The sequence below is a fragment of the Geotrypetes seraphini genome, chromosome 4 (assembly GCF_902459505.1).
Source record: "Geotrypetes seraphini chromosome 4, aGeoSer1.1, whole genome shotgun sequence".
In the NCBI taxonomy this organism is placed as follows: Eukaryota; Metazoa; Chordata; class Amphibia; order Gymnophiona; family Dermophiidae; genus Geotrypetes; species Geotrypetes seraphini.
The window spans coordinates 120,628,621-120,647,912 of NC_047087.1; the positions used below are offsets into that span (position 1 = coordinate 120,628,621).

General features: G+C 44.2%; 1 protein-coding gene across 2 annotated transcripts in view; it reads right to left on the reverse strand.

Moving 5' to 3' along the window:
- Positions 1-19,292, reverse strand: part of CFAP44 (cilia and flagella associated protein 44) — a 553,092-nt gene that overhangs the window by 122,799 nt on the left and 411,001 nt on the right. For both annotated transcript variants that reach the window (XM_033943382.1, XM_033943381.1), the window contains 2 exons: positions 13,893-14,000; positions 2,530-2,660 (listed from right to left, as the gene is read on the reverse strand). In XM_033943382.1, the coding sequence (XP_033799273.1) occupies positions 2,530-2,660; positions 13,893-14,000 (239 nt within the window). The remainder of the gene's footprint in view (positions 1-2,529; positions 2,661-13,892; positions 14,001-19,292) is intronic.

The following is a 19,292-nucleotide window of genomic DNA, read 5'->3' on the forward strand; positions in this document are numbered from 1 at the left end:
CCTGCTGATCGGGTATCCTATCTCCGAGACCGGTATCCATTTCGGTGGGTTCAGCGTTCTCTGCGGTATCTTGGAGTTTATTTTGGACCGCCGGGAGTGGATTTATATGACCTTAATTTTCCTCCGCTTTTTCGTCGTATTCACCAGGATTTGCTTAAGTGGAAAGATCTGTATTTTTCTTGGTTGGGTCGGGTGGCCATTGTGAAGATGATGATTCTGCCTCGGTTGTTGTTCTTATTCCAAGTATTGCCCCTTTGGGTGGGAAGGCGAACGTTGGAGGGGATTCAAAGGCATATCTTTAATTTTATTTGGGCTGGTCGACGGCCCAGAGTAAGTAGAAAGGTCCTATGTATGGGGAGAGGGGATGGGGGGTTGGGGGTCCCGGATGTGGTAAAATATTATCAGGCTGCTCAGCTGCGCGCTCTTTTGGAGTGGCAGACGCAGACGCCGAAACAGTGGGTGGAGATTGAACAAAGCTTGAGTGCTGGGGTGCCTTTGTTGCATCGGCCGTGGGTGCCTGGTAGGGTGCGACTGGGGGGGGAGATACCTTCGTTTGCGACTTCCCTGAGGGTGTGGGTAGGATTAGATCCTTCGCAGAACTCAGGGGCAAGTTTGAGTTTGGGGTACGGGATTTGTTTCCCTACCTACAAGTTCTCCATTATATCAGGACCTCGGGCCTTCTGGGGGATTTAAGGGGTGGTAAGATGCCCTTTGAGCTGCTATTGGGTCCAGTGCTCCGGAAGGGAGTTCTCTCTGCGGTATACAGGTGTCTTAATTGTCGGGGGGCTCCCCTTCCCTACATGAGGGCCTGGGAGGGTGATGGTGGTTCCGCTATTTCCTGGGACACTTGGGGTGACATCTGGTCGGAGATTTCCTCGGCGGGTATAGCTGCTTTGCTGATCGAGAATGGTTACAAGGTCCTCTTTCGGTGGTACTATACCCCTCAGGTGGTGGCTCGCTGGCGGGGAGGTGCGAGTGTTCTCTGTTGGAGGGGCTGTGGGGAAGTGGGTACCTACTTTCATATGTGGTGGCAGTGTGGGCAGGTGTGCGGATTCTGGACTGAGGTCTTTGTTCGGGTGTCCCGGATCCTGGATGTCCAGATACAGGCCGATTGGCGACACGCCTTGTTGTTTTGGCATCAATTGGATCTGGCTTGGGGTGACTCTTTGTTTTGCAAGTTGGCATTCACTGCTGCTCGTTTAGCCATTGCCTCTCTGTGGAATCAGACGTGCCCTCCCACGTGGGCCCTGGTGGAGCACCGTTTGCTGACTTGGCAGAACCTATATCACTTAACGGCCTTGAGACATGGTAAACTACATGGCTATGCTCATGTGTGGCGTAATTTTCGGGCCTCTGTGCGGGTTTGTGGTAGGGGTAGTCAGGGGCTTTGAGTTGGCCTTGGAGTCGGAATAGGGGGGTGAGGCTTGGGGGGATCCCATAACCATATTCCTTTCCAATATTTGGGTTATGTTTGACATTGACTGTTCTCAACCATATTGAGAGCTGTGGGTATTGTGCTTTGTCCCTGGGGGGTGGGAGGGGGGGTATGGGCTGTGCTTGGATGGGTATTATAGAGTGTTCTTATTAGTTTGTAGGACTTGCACATGTTTATATGCTTGATTGTACTTATGTGTGCTATTTTGGAGTGTGTTATTTTGCTCTATGCATTCTTGTTCTGGCATTTCATGTGCAATTGTTATATGCTGTTTAGAGTGTTTTTCAATAAAAGCTTTTCAATTAAAAAAAAAAAAAAGATATTTACTGTACACTTGATGTAAATTATAAAAAAATAAAGAATTTACAAAAAAAAAAAAGAAATCATAACACATCCCCATGTCTATCCCCACTCTTGTAAATTTCCCTTCAAAGTCTCAACCATGTAAACAGAACCTTAATTTGTAATTTTTCTGGAAATGTCTAGTTATCTTCTTTTGTAATCTGCCTAGAACTGCAAGGTACTGGCGGAATAGAAGTCACTAATGTAATGTAATAAATATTAAAATTAATATAATCAATATTAAGAAAAACAATACTGTTTGAAAAAGTATATGCACAAATTTATTTATTGCATATGTACTTTCTTCTATTATTCATTTTTAAGTATGCATAATTTATCATTTATGCTTTATGTTATTTATTTGTTCTGAATGTAGATTTTGACTTCTAAGGCAGGCGGGCTTCTGCTGAAACATGGCTCCGTGTCGAGTCAAAGAGTTTGAATAAAAGTTTATTGATTGGAAAAGCTATCCATCTGACAACTACTTCTGTTTGATTTGGTCCAGTTCCTGCATGGGGGTGTTCCCTTTGCCTTTTTTGCTTTCTTTACCTTCCTATCTAGATAATTTCATATCACAGCCCGAGTCTAGTGAGCACCAATTATCCAGGCCTATTTTTGACCTGAGGAGTAGAGTCAAGCATTCCGGTCATACAGCCAAAATGGATACATGTCCCAAGTTCATGTGGTCCTGTGTCACTGATTTTGAAATATGAGCAATAGCTCTGAAGAAAACATAAAAGGTAATATTATACCTTTCTGACCAAATTGTCGTACTCTTTTTTGTAGTTATCAGCAATCTTCTTCTCCTCAGCTAAGGCTTCCTCAATGTCCAGTCGTTTCTCACGAAGCTGAAGGGTGCTTTCAAACAGAACAGGATCACAGTCTGAGGTATGATGCAGAAAAGATAATGAAAGTTCAAGATGAAATTATTGTATACTGTGATGAGAAAGCTGAAGTTGTTAGAGCTGTTTCAATTTTCATTAATCTGTCCTAGCCATTCATAAACGTAATCAAATGCATTTCCTACTTTATTGCCTCAGATGACCCTATATGGCCCTTCACTTATATAAAGGGCCTTGTGAATTGTGGTTATCTGCTTCTAAAGCTCTGTAAAATGTTCTGTTTTGATTATTTTCTGAATTACTTTTTATTTTGTTTTAATTATTACACTTTTAAAATTCTTACCCCTCCCTATTGTATTTACATTTCTTGTTTACTTTACTATGCTTATTGTAGTTCTCCCCACTTCCCCTATGTATAAGTCTGTAATGTTTGTGTGTTGTAGTTAGTAGCTGTGACCCTGTTTTTAATTGTAAATCGCTTTGAATTTATGATATTGCGATACATCAAAATTTTAATAAAACTTGAAACTTGATAAGCAAATATAACACAGTGTCTGAACACACTATTTAACTAATTTTACTGTCTACATCACATGCATGATTGAAGGTGAAATATAAATTTATCCATTAATTTCATTCTTTTTAGTCTTGCCAGGCCAGCCCAGACAAGTGAATTATGTCCCCAACCAGCAGATGGATACAGAGAAAAAAAGCTCAAAACTTACTTTACTACCCATATAGGAGGTTGGTGCTAATTTCAACTTTTCAAATACCTAGGTCAAGGTAAGAACCCAGATTAAAAACCCATTGAAGATAACATAAAATTGTGTTTTATTTGAGTTTTCAGAACAACAACAGATCCAAACATGATTCATCCAATAACATCCAATAAGATTATCTTTTTATGAATATATCATTCTGTGAAATCTTGATTGCCATTTCATAAGAACATAAGAATTGCCGCTGCTGGGTCAGACCAGTGGTCCATTGTGCCCAGCAGTCCGCTCATGCGGCGGCCCCCCTGCCAAAGACCAGTGCTCTAAATGAGTCCAGCCTCACCTGCGTACGTTCCAGTTTATCAGGAACTTGTCCAACTTTGTCTTGAATCCCTGGAGGGTGTTTTCCCCTATAACAGACTCCGGAAGAGCGTTCCAGTTTTCTACCACTCTCTGGGTGAAGAAGAACTTCCTTACATTTGTACGGAATCTATCCCCTTTCAACTTTGCAGAGTGCCTTCTCGTTCTCCCTACCTTGGAGAGGGTGAACAATCTGTCTTTATCTGCTAAATCTATTCCCTTCAGTATTTTGAATGTTTCGATCATGTCCCCTCTTAGACTCCTCTTTTCAAGGGAGAAGAGGCCCAGTTTCTCCAATCTCTCACTGTATGGCAACTCCTCCAGCCCCTTAACCATTTTAGTCTCTCTTTTCTGGACCCTTTCAAGTAGTACCGTGTCCTTCTTCATGTATGCTGACCAATGCTGGATGCAGTACTCCAGGTGAGGGCTCACCATGGCCCGGTACAGTGGCATGATAACCTTCTCCAATCTGTTCGTGATCTCCTTCCTTATTATTCCTAGCATTCTGTTTGCCCTTTTCTCCACCACCATGCATTGCGCGGACAGCTTCATCGACTTGTCGATTAGAACTCCCAAGTCTCTTTCCTGGGAGGTCTCTCCAAGTACCGCCCCGGACATCCTGTATTCGTGCAGGAGATTTTTGTTACCGACATGCATCACTTTACACTTATCCACGTTGAACCTCATTTGCCATGTCACTGCCCATTTCTCGAGCTTGATTATGTCACGTTGCATATCTTCATAATCCCCCTGTCTTCACTACTCTGAATAATTTTGTATCGTCTGTAGAGCTACTGGAAAGCACATTATCAAGTTAAGTTTAAATTTTACCTTCATTATTAGCCATTCCAGACAACTATTTATGTACAGTATATATGTATTAATTTATTGTAAATAGACTGGTGGACACAATCTATTGCATAAATGTCCTTTTATTCATCCAATAACTCAATGACTCTTTTATTCATCCATAACTCTATGACTCGACATACATTTTTCGGCCAAAAAGGAGAAATTAGGTTCTTACCTGCTAATTTTCTTTCTGTTAGCTTCTAGACTGGTATAGTCTTACAAATGGGTTATATACCTCACTGCTACCAGCAGGTGGAGACTGAGCACAAAGTTGTATATCAGGCTAGAATCTGCCCAGCAACTCAATCTGGCGAATAGCCAAGCCGAACCCAGGAAAGACTTCAACTGAAAACAGTATAACACACTCCGAACAAGAGTGGAAAAAACAACAAATACTTATAAACTACTGTTGGAACATGTGTAGAACTTAATCCTGGTATAGAAAACATCCCCACAGCTCACCAGCTAAGCAAGCTGAGCCATAGCTGCTCTTCTTACTTCTCCCTGGCCCTAGAAAAATTCTAGAACCCGCAGAAAAACCAAAATCTGCACACAAGCAAAACAAAAACCCTCAATCACCACACAAAGACAGACAGGGTGGGGGACTATACCAGTCTACAAGCTAACAGAAAGAAAATTAGTAGGTAAGAACCTAAGTTCTCCTTCTGTATCGCTTGGTAGACTGGTATAATCCTTAAGAATGGGACGTACCAAAGCATAACCCATTAAGGGTGGGACCCCCAAAGGACCGAGACTAAAACACGTTCACCAAATACTGTGTCCTGATGCGCTTGAACATCCACAAGGTAGTGTCTTACAAAGGAATGCAGAGAAGACCAAACTGCAGCCTTCAAAATATCCACCGGAGGCACCAGAGAAGATTCAGCTCAAGAAGCTGCCTGACATCTAGTGGAATGAGCTTTAAGATATTCTGGAACAGGCTTCTTCTTCAAAAGATAAGCAGAAGCAATAGTCTCCTTGATCCAGTGCGCAACAGTAGCCTTAGAAGTGCCATCCCCCTTACGAGGACCCGCTAGAAGGACAAAGAGATGATCTGATTTCCTGATCTCCTGGGTCCTCTGCACATAAGAGCGAAGGACCCGACTGACATCCTACTTGCACAGCTGTTTCTGCTCGGAAGAGCCCTCCCGGCTACCACTACCTGATTGACATGAAAAGGATAAACTACCTTTGGCAGAAAGGAAGGAACAGGCCTCAAGACAACCCGCTCCCTAAAAAACTCCATCAAGGGAGCCCTACAAGAGAAAGCCTGCAGCTCAGAAACACGTCTAGCTGAAGTAATAGCCACCAAGAAGACCGTTTTAAGAGTAAGTTCCTTCAAAGAGCAGTCGCCCAATGGTTCATAAGGAGGGCGCACTAGAATTGACAGAATCAGATTCAGATCCCAAGATGGAACAGAGAGTCATATGGGAGGCTTGAGCAACTTGGCCGCCCGCAAGTAGCAAATCACATCAGGAATGGCAGTCAAATGCTGACCTTTCAATAACTCCCGAAAGGCTGACAAGGCTGCAAGCTGAACCTGGAGAGAAGACCAAGCCAGTCCCCTATCCAAGCCATCCGGCAAGAACTCTAAGATGTTAGGCAGGGAAGCACAAAAAGAACACTCCACGCGCATCACACCATTCCTCAAATAGACGCCAAACCCTCACAAAAGCCCGAGAGGTGGAAAGCCTCCGGGAACCCAAGAGAGTTGAGATCACTTTACCTGAATACCCCTTCTTACCTAAGCGACCCCTTTCAAGAGCCAAGACGTAAGACAAAAGGGACCCGGATCGAACATTGGAATGGGGTCCTGAGTTAGAAGGTCATCGAAGAGAGGCAGAGGAAGAGGATCCGCCACCAGATGCCTCACCAGATCCCCATACCATGGTTGTTGAGGCCAATCCGGAGCCACTAGAACCATGAGCCCCAGATGGCAAATTATGCAGAGAAGAACTCTGCCCACTAATGGCCATGTAGGGAATACATACAACAGCCCCTCCGTTGACCATGGTTGAACTAGAGCATCCAGGCCTTCCATACCTATTAAAAGTTTGTAGCCCAAAATTCCGCACTCTCCTCATACAATGGATGCAATCCCTGCTCACAGATGGTCTTCTCCCACAAGACCTCAGCGAAATCATCATCACCCCGATCATAAAAGATCCAAAAGTAGCAACAGATCTACCATCCAATTACAGACCAAGAGCCTCAATACCATTATATGTCAAGCTAATGGAAAGCCTCATATCTAAACACCTCACCAACTACCTAGAAAACCAAAACTTACTCCACCCTACACAGTCTGGTTTCAGAACCAACTATATCACAGAGACAATACTAGGTTCCCTCCTGGACACAGCTAGACAACGCCTCAGCACAGGCAAAAAAATGCTAGTTATACAACTAGATCTCACCGCAGTATTTGACCTGGTAGACCATGACATTCTACTACAAATACTAGAAACAATAGGAATCTCAGGAAAGGTGCACACATGATGTCAAGTATTCCTACAATCTAGGACCTACAGAGTAAAGACAAACAAAGAAAAATCAGAACTATGGTCCAACCCCTGTGGCGTACCCCAAGGGTCGTCTTTATCCCCAACACTCTTCAATCTCTACATTGCATCCCTCGGCACCTGCCTAGACAAATTAGGCTTACCTTCTTATAGCTATGCAGATGACATCACCATCCTCCTTCCTTTTGATCAACCAACACCCTCCATGACAGACACACTACATAGAACACTAGAAACAGTGGCTACATGGATGAAAGAACACAAACTAAAACTGAACCTAGGCAAAACAAAATTTATACTTCTCAAAAAAAACAAAACCCCCAACCATAACAAACTTAGTAATAAACTCAATCACATACCCCATTCAACCCACCATAAGACTTTTGGGAGTGATGATAGACAGATGCTGTACCATGCAAGCACAAATCAACAAAACAATACAGAAATCATTCGTGGTCATGCGAAACTTAAGGCAAATCTGAAAAATCTTTATCAGAAAACAATTCCAGCTCATGGTCTAATCCCTAGTCCTAGGATTTTTAGACTACTGCAGCATCCTCTATCTCCCCTGCCCTGCAGTCATGATAAAACAACTACAAACAGTACAAAATATAGCCCTGAGACTGATCTACTCACTGAAGAAATACAACCACATCACCGCCGCATACCTTGACTCACACTGGCTCCCAATACAAGAATACTATTAAAATTTTACTGTCTACTATTTAAAGCCATGAATGGAGACAGCCCAGCTTACTTGGACAACCGCCTTATCCGAACTACCACAACCAGGCAAAGGAGAACCCAGACACCGTTCATGCACCCCCAATCAGAGGCGTCAAACGCAAAAAATGTACGATGGCCTACTGGCCATGCAGGCAGCGAAAATAGACCACCAATTATCCAATCTACTGATCACGACACCAGACTACAAAACTTTCAGAAAAGAAATAAAAACCCTGCTATTCAAGAAATCCATCAAGACAAACTAACACTGCAGGAAGCATTTCATTCCCCTATAGTAACCTGCTCAACTCTGTAACTCTTCTGGAAATGTCCAGATAACCTCTTATGTAATCTGCCTTGAACTGCAAAGTAATGGCGGAATAAAAGTCATGTAATGTAATATAAGTAACTAGTATTTTAGCCCGTTACATTAACGGGTGCTAGAATATATGTCTGTCTGTCTTTATTTCTGCCTCTCTCTTTCCCTCCCACTGTCTTTCTTTCTGTCTGTCTCTCTCCCTGGCCCCCTTTGTCTGTCTGTCTTTCTGTGTCTCTCCCTGCCCCTGTGTCTTTCTTCTTTTCTTTCTGTCTCCCTTCCTCCCGCTGTCTTTCTTTCTATCTGTCTCTCTCCCTACCTCCTATGCAGCAGCATTTCTCTCCCCCACTTCCCTGTGCAGCAGCCACAGCAGTATTCCCTCCCCCTCCATTTCCCTGTGCAGCAGCCACAACAGCAGCATTCCCTACCCCTCCATTTCCCTGTGCACCACTTCCCTGTGCAGCAGCAGCATTTCCCCTACCTCCCCTTTCTCTTCCCGCGGTCTGGCTGGCTCCCTTACTGCCCCCCTTCCCTTCCCGCGGTACCGACAAACCTGCCGATTCCAGCAACGTGTGCAGCACTCTACACACACTGCTTCAGGGCCTTCTACTGCCCTGATTTACTCTGGCACGTCCCTGATGACATCATCAGAGACGCGGCAGAGCAAATCAGGGCAGTAGAAGGCCCCGAAGCAGCATGTGTAGAGTGCTGCACACACTGCTGGAATCGGCAGGTTTGTAGTCGGGACCGCGGGAAGGGAAGGGGGGGCAGTAAGGGAGCCATGTCTCTGTCTCGCAGTGGGCTTGCCGGCTCCAGCCAGCCAAAGTTCATTTTTTAGTTCAAAGCTGATGCTGCGTCTCCTCTCTCGATCCCTGCCAGAGTCGGAAGTCTCCGCTTAGCGTTTTATTATTATAGACTATCAACTGAACATTCTCCACTCCGGATATCTGGGAAACTGATATGTTTTGAAGGTGCGACTCCGCCCAGACCATGAGCAGAGTCACCTCCTGTGCCCCCAAAGTGCTCCTGGTGCCCCCCCTGATGACTGACATAGGCCACCGCCATGGCATTGTTCGACAGTACCCTGACTGACATGCCCATCAGAAAGGACTGGAAGGCTAGCAACGCCAGAAGGATGGCTCTGGTCTCCAAAACATTGATCGACCAAGAAGCCTCCTCTGTGGACCAGGTGCCCTGAGCTGAGTGACCTAGACACTGAGCTCCCCAACCGAGAAGACTGGCATCTGTAAACAGCACCATCCACTGTGGCTGATCCAGACTCGCCCCTTGTACAAGATGGGGGATCTGGAGCCACCAACGAAGATTGAGCTGAGCTAAGCCAGGAAGCGGAACAGGGTGATCCAGACTGTGCCTTTTAGGTGACCACCTCCGAAGAAGAGCATACTGAAGAGAATGCATGTGTGCCCATGACCACCTCACTACATTGAGGGAAGCTACCATTGACCCCAAGACTTGGAGGAAATCCTGAGCCCGAGGACACCGGGATGCCATAAGCAGATTTCAATTTGCTTACCCGGGCCTCCGGAAGGAAGACCGAAGGATGTGTCGAATAGCACACCTAGATACTCCAGGCACTGAAAGGGAGACAGCTGGCTCTTGGCAAGTTTAACTACCCATCCCAGCACTGCAAAACTCCACCACTTGAGCTGTGACCCGGGTGCTCTCCCGTAATGACTTCGCTCAAATCAACCAGTCGTCCAGGTAGAGATGAACTAGAATGCCCTCTTTGCGCAACACCGCCGCAACAACCACCATCACCTTGGTGAACATCCGCGGACCAAAGGGAAGTGCACAGAATTGATAATGTTGCCCCAAGATCGCAAAGCGCAGGAAGCGATGATGGAGGCCCGAATAGGAATGTGCAAGTAGGCCTTGGTCAGATCTAGAGAGGTCAGAAACTCCCCCGGCTGAACTGCCAGAATCACAGACCGCAGGGTTTCCATGCGGAAGGAAGGCATGTGAAGAGCCCTGTTGACTCCCTTCAAATCCAGGATGGGCCAAAAGGTTCCTTCTTTCTTTGACACCACAAAGTAAATCTAGTACCAACCTATGCCCCACTCCCGCAGGGGAATTGGAACCACCGCGTGGAGATCCAATAATCTTTGAAGGGTCTGGCGATAGGCCTGCTGTTTCCACGCCACCTGCGAAGGAGAAGCGAGAAAATGATCTGGCAAGGAACGGGTAAACTCCAGAGCATAACCGTCTTGAATCACCTCCAGAACCCACTGATCGGACGTGATGTCTGCCACTTTGGATAAAAATCCCACAGCCGGGCGCCCAGCGGAACCAAGACAGGCGACAGCATGGAGTCATTGGTCAGGGCGGGCAAAGGGGACTCAGCGGGGGCGCTACTCGCACCCCTGTGGGCCCCACGAAAGGACTGCATGCATTGGAAGAACCTGCCTCTAGAGAGCACAGGGGACTGAAAAGAGGCAGCCCCTCGACCAGGGTGGAAACAATGGAAATCACGCCCAATTCCATGAACAATGCTACTTCAAGTCAGTGGCCTAGGCCTATCCTCAGGCAAATGAGGCACTTTAGAATCAGTGAGAGTCTGAACCAACCTGTCCAGGTCCTCACCAAACAAGAAAGATCCCTTAAAAGGAAACGTTGTCAACTTAGCTTTGGACACCGAGTCTGCCGACTAAGCCCGAAGCCACAAGGTACGGCGAGCTGCCACTGCAAATGCCAAGACTTGGCAGAAGCTCACAAGAGGTCATGCATGGCATCTGAAAGATAAGAAGCACCCAATTCAATCTTTGCCACCTCGCACTTGAGCAATTCCCAATCCTTAGTTTTACAGTCAAGGACATGCTCGGCCCAGCGAAAACATGCCCAAGCCACTAGCCCACCACACATCACCACTTGGACCGCCAGAGCTGTCACATCAAAATCTGTTTAAGGGGGGACTCCAATGTACGCTCCTCTGGGACCTTCAAGACCACACTGCCCTCAATTGGCATGGTATGCCTCTTAGAGATGGCTGATACCACCGCATCCACAACATGCAACTTCAGAGTGTCTCTATCCCCTTCAGGAATGGGATACAGGTGGGCCATGGAGCACGCAAAATGAAAGGGAGCTTCCGGCACCTGCCACTGTTCGAGCATAATGTCCCGAATATCCTGATGCATAGGAAAAGAGCAGGAAGCAGCGATCCCCTTAAGCAAGGGGTCCCCGTACGCGAGGTCTCCGACACGGTGTCCTCAAAGTGCAAAACTGAGGAAACCTGAAGAATGAAGCTCTTCCCACTGAAAAATGTGCACCACAGTCGCATCTTCGCCAACATGGGGGATGCTCGAACCCCTCGCTGGCAGAATCTGACCCCCCAAGAAGATCTTGGAAATCTCCCCAAGGGTCCAGGTCCTCATCAATTACATCTTGCTCCTCTGGGCAAAAATCCTCATCCCAAGAGACCCTCAGGCATTTGGATGAGAGAGGAGTAGAGGGGGGCAAAACTGCCGTTGTGTGGGGCCACACTGGGGAAGATGTCAAGGGCAACCCCCCCTCCCCAAGACCCCCGGAGTGGACACAGAACCTCCAGCCGCCAGCACATAAGCTTTACAAAGTGCTAACATAAATTTAGGGGGAAAAATCCCTGGCCATACCTTGCCCCTGTATTTCCAGAACAGGGGGAAAGTCACCTGAGGTAACAGAAATGAATGCAGAGGTTCCCTCTGAAATTGGATCTGAAACCACCAAAATCGGAGCTCCTGCGGCCTGTCATTTCTGAAAAGCCTGGGACTTTCTTGACGCTGAGGCCAAGGAACCAACCAACACAAAAAGGGAATCCCCAGCCGCTCTGGCAGTAAGGGAATCCTTCGCGAGGTACATGTGACAGGGTGCCCTGGCCGCTAGCAACCGCTGCCAATGAGACTCCCCACCGCTCCGGCCTGCACAACGCTTGCACAGGCCGGCCGTGAGTACCTCACGTCTGGAGCACAATGAGCATTTTTTTTCCCCTTTAAAAGTGCTCATTGTGCTGAAAAACGCCCTAGCTGTAATAAAAGTGCCGGTTAGATGAAAAAAAACAATACAAACGGCAGTTTTAAAGGGAATTGAGCCCTTTAGACCGGCACACCTCAAGATTTTTTTTCCACTTACTCAGAACAGCCTCCATGGCTCTCAAAGCTGGAGGGCTGACCAACCAGGGGGCCAGGCTACCGGCTAAGGCACCTCTACAAAAATGTGGGGAGATGGAGGAAGGTGGGGGGAGGGACCCAGCACGAGTCCCACCGAGTTTAACACCCCCGAGGTTGGACGGATCCCCAAACAGGACCCATCCAAGCTCTATCCAGCACAAAAGGGGAACAAAGGAATCCAAAACAAAATTCCAACAGTACTAAGAGGGGAGCTGAATTAGTCTTACCACCTGCTTTAATGGAGACTAAGGAAGACTGAGTTACTGGGCCGATTCTAGCCTGATATACAAATTTGTACTCAGTCTCCACCTGCTAGTAGAAGTGAGGCATATAACCCATTCGTAAGGACTATACCAGTCTACCAGGCGATACAAAAGGTAGTAATTTGCTTGTTTTTTGATTACAATATCCCAGCAGGAATTTTATCATATCGACCATAACTCCAACAGCTACAATTCAATATATTAAAAGTTATAGCTCCATCTTCCCTACAATGTAAAACATATAAAAACAACACAAAAGAGATGCACAACATGCATAACCAATACAATATTCTGTTCCAGTGGAGCTCGATTGCTTTAAGACATAACTGAAGGGGGGCGATGTGCTCTGCCTTTATGTGGGAGGTGCTCAGGGCGGGAATGGATTGATCACCTGAGAAGATTGCATTGTACCTGAGAAGATTGCATTGTACCTGATGGCTGCACTGTTGGCTCCTTCCTTCTGGTGCCAGAGATTGTTGTGAACTGTTTTTCTGGCGGGCTGGGACCAAGGACAGTTGACGGAGGCTGTGTTGTTGGCTTGCATTGGTGGGGCCTGCCTGGATAATGTGCAGAGGGTTGGTGATGGCATCAGATGACCTTTCGTGGCCTGCCTCTTCTTCCTAGTTTCTTTGCCTTCTGCTCTTGGGCCCAGATTGCAGCCGTTGATTCCTTTACCTCTGGCAGAGATGGCCCCACAGCCCACCGACACTTCTCTGCGTCGATCCTTCCTTGTGGATGTGGAGCTCCATTAGACCGGATTGATGATTGAACTTAGCACCAGATTGGAATTTATTTTGCTCAATCTCCAATCTCTTAAACTTATTTATATATTTTAATTTTATTCTTTTTATTTCTTAATTTCTTTATTATTATTTGAATTGTACCTTTCCCTTACCATTCTTGGAATTTTGTTATATATTTCCTATTTTAATAATTGTTTACTCAGGTACTTTAGTTAGATTGTGAGCCTTTGGAACAGATAGGGAAGTTCTAATAACCTGTATTTTAATGTAAATCGCTTAGATCTGTAATATGCTTAAGCCAGGGGTGTCCAATGTCGGTCCTCGAGGGCCGCAGCCTAGTCGGATTTTCAGGATTTCCCCAATGAATATACATGAGGTCTATTTGCATGCACTGCTTTCATTGTATGCTAATAGATCTCATGCATATTCATTGGGGAAATACTGAAAACCCGACTGGATTGCGGCCCTCGAGGACTGACATTGGACACCCCTGGCTTAAGCGGTATATCAAATGTTCATAAAGCATAAATAAATAAGGCTTATTTGAAGTATAGGAATACTGACAGACAAGATGCTTTATATACATAGGTAATAGTTAAAAGTTTCACTTACTGTCTGGGCAGACGGAATCATCAAACACATCTGACTCTGATCCCTCGTCTTCATCACTGTCCCAAGCAGATTCATCTTCTGATTCTTCATCACTTTCCTCATCCTCATCTACAGTAAAAAAAAAAGAAAAAAACAACATGTCATAATTGACAGGCAGCAGGAAAGATACAAAAAGATAGAATATGATAAAATATGCTAAATTTCAATGGACAGCACACAGGTTGAAGGGCTGTTTCCTCTTCACAAAATCTTCCTCCACCTCTCACATTTTTATGCGTTGGCAGTAGTGCTGCCCGATTTTCGATTCGAATCGATTCACTTTGGGTGAATTGATTTGAATTGATTTGTACTTTTAAAAAATCGGCCTTGCCGATTTGAGGCCAAACCTCCTCCCTGCGCCGCTAACCTCAAGCTGCCGCTCCGGCTCTTGGACAGTTTCTGAGGCAGGAGACTGTGTTTCAGCGCTATAATAAGTAGTAGCAGAGACGCGGCATGGCGAAACCCGCACCAACCATCCGTCCTGCTCACCGGAAGCAGACGCCTGCCGATGGGAAGTCGGGGAAGGCTCGGATCCGCTCACGGACGAGCTGCAGCTTTTGCTCCGAACTCCTACCGCTCATGTCTGCATGCGAGGAAACGCCTGCACTGCCGTGAAGGAAGCTAGAGCCCCGAGCTGCAAGTGCGTAGACACGATCAAAGGGAAGGGGCAGTGCGCAGATGAATGTAGGCTCTAGCGCAGGCTTGACGTCAAAGCTTATAGGCTGAAGAGCAGAGGAGGGATGTCTAAAACCGAGCCGCCAAGTCACTCAAGTGCAGCAAGCAGAGGCTTTCTGACCTCTTTACATCCCAAAGCAGTGTGTGATTTAGCCCTTTGACATCAGTGCGCCCAATCCCATAATGCATCAGAAAGACAGGACTGGTTTACAATCTCCCCCCTGCAGTTGGGTAACTTGAAAACTCTGATACTTTCTTATTAGTATTATATACCATAAGAACATAGGAGTTGCCATACTGGGACAGACCGCAGGTCCCTCAAACCCAGTATTCTGTTGCCAATAATGGCCAACCCAGGTTACAAGTACCTGGCAACATAGACACCAGCTCAGTGGGTGCATGAGCACCCCAATAATTTAGGGACCTCACATGACCAGGGCTAATGTGTGGTCTATCCAGGCATCTCTTCCTCTTCTGTCCCTCTCCCTCCCTTCCCTGACTTGTTTGTAGAGGCCCTAGTGGGGCAGCCATTCTCACAAGCTGCCTGGAAGCTTTACTTCTGCTGTGATCTACCCAAGCAGAAATAGGAAGTTGAGTCAGGGAGAGGGCGGATCACAGCAGAGGGAAAGCTTCAGGGCAGTGCTGGCAGCTAGTGAGAATGACTACCCCGCTGGGGCCCATATGAACAAGAAGAGTGAAAGGAGACCAGGAAGGTGAGGGAAACGGAGGGAGAGGGACAGAAGGGACAGATGCCCAGACCGTGGGGACCCTGGAGCTGTTTTAAGTTAGCCCCGGGAGGGGGGGGATAGAGATATTGGATAGAAGGGTAGTTGGGAAGAGAAAGGAGAGCTGGTTGACCCTGGGGTGGTGGGGAAGGAGGGAGAGATGCTGGATGAAAGGGTAGTTGAGAAAAGGAGAGATGGTGGATCTGGAGATGGTGGGGTCCATCACTGCAGCTGCGGGGATGGAGATGAAAAAAAGGAAAGATGTCAGACCTCCAAGGGAGGGAAGGGAAATGGAAAGGGAGGACAGAGATGGAAGAGGGATGGTTAGCATGGAGAAAGAAGGAGTCCCTAGCAAGCGAGTTATCAGAAGACAACCAGAGCTTGGGACCAACATGATTTGAATAATGACCAGATAGCAAAAGGTAGAAAAAATTTTATTTTCTGTTTTGTGATTACAACATGTATCTTACCAGAGCTGGTGTTAGACTGTGAACGTGAGCTAGGCTTTAACAGAGAGAGGAAAAGTCTTTTTTGTTTATTTTGTTTACACCACAGCACCAGTGTGGGTAGGAGAGGGCAAAGGGGGTGAAGAGTCTATAAAAGGGGTGAAGAGGCTATAAAATAAACCCACCAGGATGTTTGAATAAAACACCCAATTGGGCAGGAAAATCGAATCGAAAATTCGATTCAGTAGGCTGAATCGAATCAAATCAAAATTTTTTTCCTGAATCAGACAGCACTAGTTGGCAGAGGTTGCTGACTAGGATAACGCATGATGTCCAATTTTCACATACTGGGGGGCATGGCTTGGAGCTGCAATAAGATGGTCGGGTGATAGCGCAGATCCTCCATAACAGGTTAAGGAACTAAAAATATAAGCTACAAAACTTGAAATTTTTAATTGAAATTGTGCTTTCTATTTATATGATAGCATCGTCTAAACAATTGAAGGGAGAGGTGGCTAGTGCAAGCGCAGGATGCGCTAAAAGATAAAAAGCGGAGCCAATGACCCACTCAAAAGTTCCGTTGCCGGGAGATGACAGAAGCGATATCGTGGCTGAGCTCAGGCAGATTAAATAAATTATTTTAAACAACTCGAGGAAGATACAAAAGACTATACACAAAGTGGCTAGCCTCACACGGCAAATGGCAGTTATGAATGTTAAAGTGGATCAACTGGAAAAAAAAACTAAGGCAAATGAGGTTGAAATACAGCAGTTGAAGCCGGATAATAAGTTAATTGAGAGCCTGTCAAGGGATCTTGAAGATTGTATTAACCGTGGTAAACGGAACAATTTGAGAATAATTGGTTTGCCGGAAGGCATAGAAAAAAATGATCCGGTCTCATTTTTGGAAAACTTTTTACTGAAGATATTGCCACTGAAATTCAAATATCCTATGGAATTTGAAAGAGCCCATAGAATCCCGACTAAAAGATCAGACAAACAGCTGGGACAGCGTCCTTTGATCTTCAAGTTATTGAGATATCAGCAGATTACAGAGATCCTTAGGCTGGCAAAAGAAAATCGCAACTTAAAATGTCAGAACTCAAAAATTTACATTGTGCCTGATTTTGCCAGGGCTACGGCACAGAAAAGGAAAAAGCTGTTGGAGCTGAGGCCAAGATTGAAAAGTCTTGGTGCTAGGTATGGGCTGATATACCCAGCCATAATAAGAGTCACATATGACAACAAGATTCTAAATTTTGAAGACCTGGTGGAATTTAATGAATTTTTGGAGAATTATGAACACCCGATGTCTATGTAATATACTTTTATATATAAATAATTTGATAAAGGAATGTACGAAGCCCTTTTGAATAAACATTCTAAAAGGTCCTGATTACTGGATACAGAAGAAAACATTCTCTGTTACTGTGGATAGTATGGGTTGTTGTTGTTTTTTTATGGACATCATTTCTGGGTTATGATGATATTATTCACAGATTATAAGTTTCATGTGAATGGGTTGAATTGCTCAAGTTTATTCTAATGTGATGGATTGGTTATGAGAAGATAGAAGTGTCATTGGAACGGAACTACTCACAGTAAAATCATTACTGGTGACTCAAGAAATACAATGGTCAGTCATGTGTATTAGCGATATCATCTGATGACATCAGGAAATAAAACTTTTGAAGGAACCAGAGCATGGCAACTTATTAAGGAACCAGATAGTTATAACAATTAAATAAGTGTGTCAGAGGAATTTAAATGCATTGGTGTGACTGTACCTTTTGTGATTCAGGAAAGAGAGGGTACAAAGGTTGGATGTGCATAAACTAGTGCATACTAGAGTCCTGGTTTTTTGGCAATACAGAGAAGGATAGTATGCTGATCATATTTTGGTATATAGTGGATATGCTATGTTCCTGAAGGCTGTCTGAAATGCTGATTTATTGAAGAATCTGAGTTACCTGTACTGCGGATGAAGATTGTATGGCATTGAGAGTTCACATTTAACATTAATATACTGTTTTAGTATGCACAATAAATTTTATGTGCAGATTATTAGTTCAATAAGTTTATTTCAATCAGACTGAGACTGATAGAAAATTTTTATAATATAACTACTGATTGGTTTTTTTTTGGGGGGGGTTAATATTGTTTTAATTTTTATGAATTACTTTATATGGGGTTATTTTATTTTATTTTAATCTTATCAAAAGTAAATGAAATGAATTTTATTAATGTTTATTGATTTTAATTAATCAAGAAATATCATAGTTTTTTGGTTAATTAAAAATAAAAGTATGAAACTTAATTAATTTACTGCTATTTATGATTATATTCTATTATTACATAATAAGAAAATGATTTTGAGTAAGTGATATTTTATTGGTATAATTGCTACTAGTTGAAGTGTAGTCGTGATTTTGATTATAATTATTAAATTAAGGGGAATTGTTGTTAGAACAATATGGTTATTGGTTTTATGTTGTTATGGAATGTTATATTCTGTAAGGGAAATGATATTTAATGATTGGGTAATTTTTAATTAACTTGTTTTGGGTTAATTTGGGTATTCATAATAGTTTTTAATAAAGTCCTATAGTTTTACATATGAGGAAAATAGTATTTAATATATGAAAATTTGGGATTTTGCTGGGTAAAATGGGTTAATATTCTTAAAGAATTAATTTTTAAATTTGTCAAATTTATTAGATATAATTTGGGTGGATTAAATGTAGATAGCTTATGATTTTTAGAGAATATGATGTAAAGTTATTGACCTGTTGGAGTTGCTTGTCACTTGATACCACATGCATGTTTCCAAATTTTCACTTTTATTTAGGGGGAGTTGGGTGGTGGTAGGGTGGGGAGATGGAAAGGGGGATATGGGAGGGGGGGTTTGTGTTTTTTTAGATCCTGAATTTGGGGGAAGTGTAAATTTAGATTGGTTTCAATATAATTTATTTATTGGAAGATTTATGAAAGTTTATTTTATACATTTATACAATGACTCTTAAAATATTTTTGTTAAATGTAAATGGTCTAAACCATCCGATTAAGAGAAAAAAACGCTCTTATTCTTAAAACATCAGAATGCGGATATCTGTTTTATCCAAGAGTCTCATCTGCCTGATGAAGAATCCAAGAAGCTGGAGGGAAATTGGGTGAAGCATTGCTTTTTTGCCCCTGCGGTGAGGAATAAGGCTGGAGTCGCTATTTTGGTTAACAAAAAATGTAATGCAGTGTTTAATATGATAGCTTCTGATCCTTTAGGAAGATGGGTGCATGTTGGCATGAGCATGGGTAATACTACTTTGGCGCTTTTCAATGTATATGCCCCTAATTCGAACCAAATAGAGTTTTTTAAGTCTCTGCAACAGTTGGTTCTGCCACTGGCTGCTTCTAATTTAGTATTGGCGGGAGATTTTAATGCTTTTATGGATCCTTTAATGGATTAAAAACCTAGTAAAATTATAAAGTCATTAGGTTTAGATAATTTTGTACAATCT